The sequence below is a fragment of the Chiloscyllium plagiosum genome, unplaced genomic scaffold (assembly GCF_004010195.1).
Source record: "Chiloscyllium plagiosum isolate BGI_BamShark_2017 unplaced genomic scaffold, ASM401019v2 scaf_3021, whole genome shotgun sequence".
Taxonomy (NCBI): domain Eukaryota; kingdom Metazoa; phylum Chordata; class Chondrichthyes; order Orectolobiformes; family Hemiscylliidae; genus Chiloscyllium; species Chiloscyllium plagiosum.
In genome coordinates, this window is record NW_025214128.1 from 16,173 (window position 1) to 27,277 (window position 11,105).

At 53.1% G+C, this 11,105-nt stretch overlaps 1 protein-coding gene across 1 annotated transcript in view; it reads left to right on the forward strand.

The window, feature by feature from the left end:
* Positions 1–11,105, forward strand: part of LOC122547812 (tonsoku-like protein) — a 35,922-nt gene that overhangs the window by 13,820 nt on the left and 10,997 nt on the right. The window contains exons 7-11 of the mRNA XM_043686391.1: positions 1,128–2,143; positions 3,657–3,748; positions 3,841–3,997; positions 5,632–5,710; positions 9,773–10,080. Of these exons, the coding sequence (XP_043542326.1) occupies positions 1,128–2,143; positions 3,657–3,748; positions 3,841–3,997; positions 5,632–5,710; positions 9,773–10,080 (1,652 nt within the window). The remainder of the gene's footprint in view (positions 1–1,127; positions 2,144–3,656; positions 3,749–3,840; positions 3,998–5,631; positions 5,711–9,772; positions 10,081–11,105) is intronic.

Here is an 11,105-nt window from a genome sequence, read left to right on the forward strand (position 1 = left end):
TCAGCACTGACCCTCCAACAGTGCCCACTACCTCAGCACTGACTCTCTGACAGTGCGGCACTCCCTCAGCTCTGACCATCCGACAGTACGGCACTCCCTCAGCACTGATCCTCCAACAGTGCGGCACTCCCTCAGCACAGATCCTCCGACAGTGCGGCACTCCCTCAGCACTGACCCTCCGAAATTTTCCACTCCCTCAGCACTGACCTTCCAGCTGTGCCCACTCCCTCAGAACTGACCCTCCGACAGTGCGCACTCCCTTAGCACTGACCCTCCGACAGTGCGGCACTCCCTCAGCACTGACCCTCCGATAGTGCCCACTTCCTCAGCACTGACCCTCCGACAGTGCACACTCCCTCAGCACTGATCCTCCCACAGTGCCCACTACCTCAGCACTGACCCTCCGACAGTGCCCACTCCCTCAGCACTGACCCTCCAACAGTGCAGCACTACCTCAGCAATGACCCTCCGACAGTGCCCACTCCCTCAGCACTGACCCTCCCACAGTGCTGCGCTGCCTTGGTAACTGATTGGGAGTTTTCAGGTTCCTGGGTGGAGACACAGGTCCTTCATCTCTGGGATGGAATGAAGTGCATTATTCTAGACAAAAGCATTTGTTTCTGATTCCATGACTGACATCTGGGGTACTATTTGAAAGTAATATCTTTTCTCCAAGGTTGGAGGGTGACACGGTGGCTCAGTGGTTAGCACTGTGGCCTGACAGCCCCAGGGACCTAGGTTCAATTCTCTCCTCGGGTGACTGTGTGTGGAGTTTGCACATTCTCCCCATGACTGCGTGGGTTTCCTCCGGGTGCTCCGGTTTCCTCCCACAGTCCAAAGATGTGCAGGTCAGGGTGGGGTAGCCATGGGGTAGGGGCTGGGTCTGGATGGGCTGCTCTTTGGAGGGTTGGTTTGGACTTGTTGGGCGGAAGGGCCCCGTTTCCACAATGTAGGGTTTCTAATTGGGGCAAGTTTTCACCCCTGCCTTGTTACTGTTAACCTGTTCTTTATGGTTTCCTTGCCCTGCTTATAGAGCTGATTTCCTGTTTGATGATTCACTTCCTCCTCAGCCTCATGCCCACTTCCTGTCTATGTTGATTTTGCTGAATTTGTGTTTTCTGTTCCAGGACCCGAATTGAAACCATTCTCTCAGCGTTGCCAGCGTTCCCACGGCGATGTATTTGTCAGTGAACACGTGCAGCTGTCTTCCTGCTCGCTGTCCCCTGATAGCACGATGACTTCCTGTCTGCAGGAACAAGATGGAGGTCACAGCACTGGGGCAAAGTTACCTCAGCCTTCCCCCACACCAACAACACAGCGCAGTCGCAAGTCCTTGCAGTCCAGGAAGATCCAATCCTCTGTTGGACAAAGAGCAACAACAGCTAGCCCCTTCTCATCTACATCCGATTCATTTTTATCTGATGAAAGTGATGACTTCATGCCCTTTCTCATACCATTTAAGAAGCAACATATTCATGAGGGTCAGAGTACAGCCAGTGACCATACATACTTCACCCAGTCCTTCATGAGTACCACAACTTCATCCAAAACCACCCAATCTTCAGCAAACACAAAGAAATCTTCGATCAAAACCACCCAATCCAGAAAGAGGTCAAGGAAACCCTTATCCAAAAGTGTCCAATCCAGAATGGGGTCAAAGAAATCTTCATCCAAAAGTGTCCAATCCAGAATGGGGTCAAAGAAATCTTCAACCAACCTTGTCCAATCCTCAGTGGGTTTGGAGGAATCTACATCCAAACACGTCCAACCTTCAGAGAGTTCAACACTGAACCTGCTGGTTGACCAATCACAGTTGCCTGTGGTCACCAACACAGCTGCCAATGGGGGACAGCCACCAGCTGTGGGCAGTGATTGGCTGGACGGTAACTGCTCAGACGATGATTGGCTGGAGGTTGACCGAAGCTCAAGAACACAGGCTCTGAGCCAGCCGGCACAAACAGTGACCGTCCCGGTGGTGGGAGGGTCTTGGAGCAGCTCACTCCGACCTGGGCAGGATAATGCTCACCGTTACAGTGCCAAGACAGCACACACTCCCACACCCTCATCCCTGTCACACTCTGGGAAGAATACAATGGCCAGGATCCCCAGCAGCTGCCGAGTGTCACGTCCGTCCACTTCACAGGTAGGAACCTGTGCCCCCTGCAATATTTCTGACTGATCTCAAGGCCACAGACGCACAAAGTCTGCCTTATCTTTTGTCAGATGTTTTGACCCTGATTTTAAAATCCTTGTCTGTGTTTTGAAATGTCTCTGTGGCCTCACCTCCATCTCATTAATCTCCGTCAGCCTCACAACCTTGTGTTTATTCACTCATGGGATTGTGTGCATCAGCACTTATAGTCCATCCATAATTACCCAGAGGGCACTGCTGTGGGTCTGGAGTCACGTGTAGACCAGACCAGGTGAGGATGGCAGTTTTCTTCCCTGAAGGACATTACTGACCCAGATGGGGGTTTTTCTGACACGGTCATCATTAGACTCTTAATTCCAGATTTCTATTGAATTTAAATTCCACCATCCACTGCGGCTGGATTCGAACCCAGATTCCCAGACCATCCTCCACTCCACTCGCCTCTTTCCCCATCACCCTCATGTTCTGTGGGTTAATATCCCCCCTCCCATTTACCTCTCTACCCCCGAGACTCCCAGCCTCATTCCTGAAGAAGGGCTTATGCCCAAAACCGATTCTCCTGCTCCTCGGATGCTGACTGAGCTGCTGCGCTTTTCCAGCGCCATCTCTACCCCCGAGACTCCCAGCCTCATTCCTGAAGAAGGGCTTATGCCCAAAACGTCGATTCTCCTGCTCCTCGGATGCTGACTGAGCTGCTGCGCTTTTCCAGCGCCACACTCTCGACTCTGATCCCCAGCATCTGCAGACCTCGCTGTCTCCTCTGTGGATTAACAGCCCAGCAACAATGCTACTAGGCCAAGGCCTCCCCAGAGTCTTGGTTAGGGGAGGGGGGGGGTGGGGTCAGTCTCTGACCTCCTCATCACTCATTGTCACTTCACCATTGGAGGCTGTGCCTTCAGCTGCCAATCCCGAGTTCTGGAATTCCCTCAGTGACCCCCCACACTCTTGTCCCTTCCTTGAACCCTGTCTTAGTTTGTTGAAGGCAGATTCAACCGAGGCAGTCAAGAGGGAGTTGGATTGTTATCGGCAAAGGAACAATGTGCAGGGTGACAGACTGTAAGGTGTAGGATCAGCAGTAGGCCATTCAGCCCATCGAGCCCCTGCTCTGCCCTTGAGTGAGCTCATGGCTGACCGGATCACCCTCCACTCCACTTGCCTCTTTGCCCGTCACTCTCAATTCCCTTCCTGACCTAAAAAAAAATCTCTCTGTCTCAGCAAGATGCAAAGGAGTGTGAGGGAGAGTTTTATGACACTGTGAACTCGAACTCACTACCCCCCGAGGAGGCTGAGGGGGCGGGGAGGGGGGGGGGGGGGGTCAGGGACATTGAACAATTTGAAATGTAATCTGGTCAGCCACTTGAGGGGGATGTGGGGAGATGAAGATGGAGCGGGTTGGGGGGGAGGGGTGGGGGTGACTGACGAGATCTCTCTACATAGAGACATCAGGAGCTTGCCTGCCCCTGAGCTGTAATGGCTTCCTAATCCTTGCCCTTTGTGTTCACAGCCCAGTGTACCATCCACCCCACTGCTCATCCCATCGTTCCGTGTGAAGGTGAAAGTGGAAAAGAAATGCTTTGTCATTGGGATCCCTCCCAGGTAGGAGTTTGACTATATACTGGGGGCTTCGAGCTGATCCCACACTGCCCAGGAAGCTGCACAGTTACACAGCTCTGTATTTCCCATTTCAGTGAGTTGGACACCTACACCATCTCTTGGCTGGCGGAGGAAGCCGGGAGGAAATACAACATCGAGTGTGGTCTGAGACCGCGACTCTCTCTAACCCTCGACGGGGCGCTGCTCTCTCCACATGAACCAATCGTCCACCTTCTCCGTGACAATGAGGTGGTGAGTGTGACAACAACCAGGGGACAGGCAAAGTCGCCACCGTCCCAGCCAACCACGGGCTGCTCACTCAATAGAGAGACAAAACCAGGGATGGTTTCAGCTGAGGGTCACCGGGCCTCAGACAAGGGGAGACGTCGAGAAGGAGAGGCCTTCAGGTTTACCTCAGCCAGTGTAGGGATTGAACCCACACGGTATCATGAACCAGCTGTCTAGTCAACTGAGCTAATCGAGCTAGACCCAGGTCAGCTGGTTTGTGAGGCAGAGTGATACCAAACAGCGTTGGGTTCAAATCCCACACTGGCTGAGGTGACCATGAAGGTTCCTACAGGATCCATCGCCTCCCTCACTGGGCCCTACACCTCCAGGCCTATCGCCTCCTACACTGGGCCCTACACCTCCATGCCCATCGCCTCCCACACTGGACCCTACACCTCCATGCCCATCACCTCCCACACTGGGCTCTACACCTCCAGGCCTATCGCCTCCCACATTGGGCCCTACACCTCCAGGCCCATCGCCTCCCATATTGGGCCCTACACCTCCAGGCCCATCGCCTCCCACACTGGGCCCTACACCTTCAGACCCATCACCTCCCACACTGGGCCCTACAACTCCAGACCCATCACCTCCCACACTGGGCCCTACAACTCCAAACCCATCGCCTCCCACACTGGGCCCTACAACTCCAGACTCATCGCCTCCCACACTGGGCCTTACACCTCAAAACCCATCGCCTCCCACACTGGGCCCTATACCTCCAGGCCCATCGCCTCCCACACTGGGCCCTACACCTCAAGGCCCATCACCTCCCACACTGGGCCCTACACCTCCAGACCCATCGCCTTCACACTGGGCCCTACACCTCCAGACCCATCACCTCCCACACTGGGCCCTACACCTCCAGGCCCATCGCCTCCCACTCTGGGCCCTACACCTCCAGACCCATCGCCTCCCACACTGGGCCCTACACCTCCAGACCCATCGCCTCCCACTCTGGGCCCTACACCTCCAGACGCATCGCCTCCCACACTGGGCCCTACACCCTCAGACCCATCACCTCCCACACTGGGCCCTACACCTCCAGACCCATTGCCTCCCACACTGGGCACTACACCTCCAGACCCATTGCCTCCCACACTGGGCACTACACCAACGCTCATCGCCCCCCCACACTGGGCCTACACCTCAAGGCCCATTATTTCCTGGGCCATGGGCCAGGAGCTAGAACATGGCATTAGGGCTGAAGTCCTGCTGTTTTGGTCAGGTGAGGATGGATGCACAAGGAACCACCTTCTGTTCCCAGGAACATGTGTACATTTCTGAATATTCCAAATATCCCAAGAGGAAGTCTGCGTGGGGTGGGGAGGGCGGGCAGTGCAGAATATGAACTGTCCCCAAGGGGAGATCCAGCACCAGCAAGATGGGCCAAATGGCTTCTGTGCTGTAATGATTGGATGATGACTAAAGGGGAAGATTATGTTGCCGTGTGACAGGTTCTGACTGAGTTTAAGGAGGGCAGGGTTTGGGCCCAGTACGTGCAGGGACCGGGTGCGATAGGGTTACAGACTGCTCCAGGAGCAGTGATGCTCCAGCGACAAGGGAATGGACTCAGGGACCTCCTGGATATTTTTCAGGTCCTGGCTGAGGTCGTGTCCTGGGACCTGCCTCCACTCTCTGAGCGATACAAGACGGCCTGTGACAGTCTGTCATTGGGTAAGGAGATAGATTCATTCGACAATAGAAATAACCTTTTATCGAGAGGAGAGTGCACGTGCTCTGAGAATTACAGTGTGTACCATCTACAAGACACACAGCAGCAATTCCCCAAGGCTCCTTCAACTGTACCTCCCAAACCCACCCTGGACATCTACCTTCCTCAAATGTATCAATAGGTTGGTGATCAATTTGTTGCAGGTACACATATCATAAAGGGAGATGGTGTTATCGTATGATTTTTTTTTGTATTAATCCATGGGACATGGATAACACTGGCTGGGCCCAGCATTTATTGCCCGTCCCTAGTTGCCCCTTGAGAAGGTGGGGGTGAGCTGTCTTCTTGAGCCGCTGCAGTCCGTGTGCTGTATATAGATCCATAACACCCTGAGGGAGGGAATTCCAGGATTCTGACCCAGTGACAGTGAAGGAATGGGGATATATTCCCAAGTCAGGATGGTGAGGGGCTTGGAGGGGAACTTACAGGGGGTGGTGTTCCCATGTATCTGCTGCCCTTGTCCTTCTAGATGGAAGTGGTCGTGGGTTTGGAAGGTGCTGTCTGAGGATCTTTGGTGAGTTTCTGCAGTGCATCTTGTAGACAGTATACACTGCTGCTACTGAGCGTCGGTGGGGGAGGGAGGGGATGTTTGTGGATGTGGTGCCAGTTTGTCCTGGATGGTGTTGAGCTTCTTCAGTGTTGTTGGAGCTGCCCCCATCCAGGGCAAGTGGGGAGTATTCCATCACACTCTTGACTTGTGCCTTGCAGATGGTGGACAGGCTTTGGGGGGGTCAGGAGGTGAGTTACTCGCTGCAGGATTCCCAGCCTCTGACCTGCTCTTGTCGCCAGTGCATTCATATGGCTTGTTCAGTTGAATTTCTGATCAATGATAACCCCTAGGATATTTAGAGCAGGGGATTCATAGATGGTAATGCCACGAGTTGTCAAGGGGAAGTGGTTAAATTGTCTCTTATTGGTCTTGGTCATAGCCTGGCATTTGTGTGGCGCAAATGTTACTTGTCACTTGTCAGCCCAAGCCTGGACATTGTCCAGATCTTGTTGCATTGGAGCACGGACTGCTTCAGTATCTGAGGAGTCGCGAATGGTGCTGAGCACTGTGCAAGGACACTACCCTGAGGGACTCCTGCAGAGATGTCCTGGAGCTGAGATGACTGACCTTCCACAACCACAACCATCTTCCTATGTGTCAGTTATGACTCCAACTAACAGAGAGGTGCCCCCAATACCTATTGATTCCAGTTTTGCTCAGGCTCCTTGATGCCACACTCAGTCGAATCCAGCCCTGATGTCAGGGTCTGTCCCTCTCCCCTCCCCTCCCCTCTGGAATCCAGCTCTTCTGTCCATGTTTGACCCAAGGCTGTAATGAGGTCAGGAGCTGAGTGACCCTGGGGGAACCCAAACTGGACGTCACTGAGCAGGTTATTGCTGAGCAGGTGCTGCTTGGTAGCTCTGTTACTGACACCGTCCATCACTTTACTGAGGATCGAGAGGAGACTGATGGGGCGGTAATCGGCTGAGTTGGATTTGTCCTGCTTTTAATGTCCAGGACATACCTGGGCAATTTTCCATTGTCCAGTAGATGCCAGTGTTGTAGCTGTATTGGAACAGCTTGTGTAGGGGAATGACAGGTTCTGAAACACAGCTCTTCAGTCCTACTGCCGGAGTGTTGTCAGGGTCCATGGTCTTTGCAGTATCCAGTGCCTCCAGCTGTTTCTTGATATCACGTGGAGTGAATTGAATTGACTGGAGACTGGTATCTGTGACACTGGGGACCACTAGAGGAGGCCGAGGTGGATCATCCACTCAGTATTTCTGGCTGAAAATTGACACGAAAGGTTCAGCCTTATCAATTGCCCTGATGTGCTTGGGTTCCTCCATCATTGAGGATGGGGATATTTGTACAGCCTCCTCCTCTAGTGAGGTACATGATTCATCACCATTCCTGACTGGATGTGGCAGGACTGCAGAGCTTAGATCTAATCCATGAGTTGTGGGATCACTTAGCACTGTCTGTCACTTGCTGCTTATGCTGTTTGCCATGCAAGTAATCCTGTTTGGTCGCTTCACCAGGCTGACACCTCATCTTCAGGTATCCCTGGTGCTGCTCCTGGCATGCCCTCCTGCACTCTCCATTGAACCAGGGTTGATCCTGGTTGAGTGGGGGATATGCCGGGCCAAGAGGTTACAGATTGTGCTGCCTGTTGATGGCCCACAGTGCCTCATGGATGCTCAGTCTTGAGTTGCTAGATCTGTCCCATTTAGCATGGTGATAGTGCCACACAACACAATGTGAAGGCAGGACTTTGTCTCCACAAGAACTATGTGTGGTCGCTCTTACCGATACTGTCATGGACAGACGAATCCGCAGCTTGGTGAGGATGAGGTCAGGTATGTTTTTCCCTCTTGTTGGTTCCCTCCCCACCTGCCGCACCCCCCAGTCTCGCAGCTATGTCCTTTAGGACCTGACCAGCTCCATCAGTAATACTGCTACTGAACCACTCTTGGTGGTGGGCACTGAACTCCCCCACCCAGAGTACACTCTGTGCCCCTACCATCCTCAATGCTTCCTGAAAGTGTTATTCAACATGGAGGATACTAATTCATCAGCCGTGGGGGGTCAGGACATGGTCATCAGCAGGAGGTTTCCTTGCCCAGGTTTAACCTGAAGACATGAGACTTCATGGCGGCTGGAGTCAATGTTGAGGATTCCCAGGGACCACTCCCTCCCGACTGTATCCCACTGTGCTGCCCCCTCTGCTGGGTCAGGACAGGACCTATCCAGGGATGGGGATGGTGGGGTCTGGGATATTGTCTGTGAGGTGTGTTTCCGTGAGTATGACTGTGTCAGGCTGTTGCTTGGTCAGTCTGTGTGACAGCTCTCCCAGTGTTGGCCCTAGCCCCCCCCGGGTGTTAGTGAGGGGGACTGTGCAGGGTCAACAGGGCAGTTTCCTGTTGTCTTTTCCAGTGATGCCCAGTTGCTGTCTGTTTCATTCCCTTTTTTAGGTTTCTTAGTGGTTCAAGGCGCACAAGTCTCTTACTTCATCATTTCAGAGGGTAGTTAGGAGTCACCCACATTGCTGTGGGTCTGGAGTCACGTGTAGGCCAGACCGGGGAAGGATAGCAGTTTCCTTCCCTCAAGGACATTAGTGACCCAGATGGAGTTTTTGCAATTGTTGATGCTGGGTCACATGGTCGTCATTATGCTTTTAGCTCTAGACGATACCAAATTTAAATTCGACCCCCCACCGTCTGCCATAGCAGGGTGCGAACCCACATCCCGAGAACATCCCACCACATCGCAGCCATCATTATCCAGAGCTCCAGGTCATCTGTTTGGGAGCACTGGTTCAAAGCTGGTAGAAATTCAATCCAATACGTATCAGGGGCATGGACAGTGTAAATAGGCAAAATCTTTTCCCTGGGGTGGGGGAGTCCAGAACTAGAGGGCGTAGGTTTAGGGTGAGAGGGGAAAGATATAAAAGAGACCTAAGGGGCAACGTTTCCACACAGAGGGTGGTCTGTGTATGGAATGAGCTGCCAGAGGAAGTGGTGGAGGCTGGTACAATTACAACATTTAAGCGGCATTTGGATGGGTATATGAATAGGAAGGGTTTGGAGGGATATGGGCCGGGTGCTGGCAGGTGGGACTAGATTTGGTTGGGATATCTGGTCAGCATGGACGGGTTGGACCGAAGGGTATGTTTCCATGCTGTCTTTGCAACTGTAAATCTGCAGTTGATGCAAGTCTTGGTGATGGTGACCAAGGAGTTATCGTCAATTGTAAAACCACCCATCTGGGTCACTAATGTCCTTTAGGGAAGGAAACTGCTGTCCTTACCCGGTCTGGCCTACACGTGACTCCAGACCCACAGCAATGTGAATGATTCCAATCTGCCCTCCGAACTGGGTAAGCGAGACCCTCTATTTCTGGCCTGTTAGGGCTGAGCAATAGGAACAGGGGCACGCTGTGATTGGATTTTCTGTGGAGACAGGGCAGTGCTGGTTGCTGTAATAATCTCGTTGTTGTGTCTGATTGCCTGCAGATGCAAACCCGTCCATGGGCAAGATTCTACAGCTCCAGGAGCAAGGCTCCCTTGTTGACCTGTCCAGCCTGTCGCTGAGCAAGGAGCACCTGAGTCCCATCCTGAGGGCCCTGAAACTGCAGACCCCCACCCACCAGCTGTGCCTGTCTGCCAATCGCCTGGGTGACGATACCATGGGGGAGTTGCTGGCCTGCCTGGTAACCATGCCCAACCTGAGGGTGCTGGACCTCTCCTCCAATCAGATCACACACCAAGGCCTGAGCACGCTCTGTCAGGCCAGCAGGCCAACTGGGGAGGCCGCTTTTCAGGTTTGAGATTTCACTAACGATGAGCTACAGGGAGAGGCTGAACAGACTGGGGCTGTTTCTCCTGGAGATTCGGAGGCTGAGGGGTGACCTTATAGAGGTTTACAAAATTATGAGGGGTATGGATAGGGTAAATAGACAAAGTCTTTTCCCTGGGGTCGGGGAGTCCAGAACTAGAGGGCATATGTTTAGGATGAGAGGGGATAGACATAAAAGAGACCTAAGGGGCAACTTTTTCACACAGAGGGTGGTACATGTATGGAATGAGCTGCCAGAGGAAGTGTTGGAGGCTGGTACAATTGCAACATTTAAGAGGCATTTGGATGGGTATATGAATAGGAAGGGTTTAGAGGGATATGGGCTGGATGCTGGCAGGTGGGATTGGGTTGGGATATCAGGTCGGCATGGACGGGTTGGACCGAAGGGTCTGTTTCCGTGCTGTACGTCTCTATGACTCTATGTCAACATGTGTTTCAGGAGGAGGCCATTCGGCTCCGTTGAGTGGGTCACTATTCAATGAGGTGTCACAGCTGACCTGTGGCCCGACTCCGTTCACACAACGTTGCTTTATTTCCCTCAGTAACCTTCAGCAACAAGAATCCATCCATCTCAGTCAGAGAGGGTCAGCTCCCCCTCAGTCACTCTCGAGGACAGTTACAGACTCCCACTCCCCTTTGTGTGATGAAGTGCTTCCTGATGTTACCCCGAACCTGAAGGTCCCATAACCTCCGCCCACCCCCACACCCCTGGAGCACACCTACTCCCTGCCCAACACCACTTCAGGAAATAATTTCTCTCGGTAAAAGCCCTGCCTCAAGACAGGGGGCAAAGGACACCAAACAGTCTCAGGGATGAGGGAATTCAGTGAATGTGGAGAGACTGGACAATCAAGGTAGGAGTTTCATGGTGAATGTTCGGGCCTTAAGGAGTGTAGTGGAACAGAGGGACCTTGGAGTTCAGGTGCACAGTTCTCTGAAAGTGGAGTCCCAGGTAGACAGGGCAGTGAAGGAGACCTTTGGCACACTGGC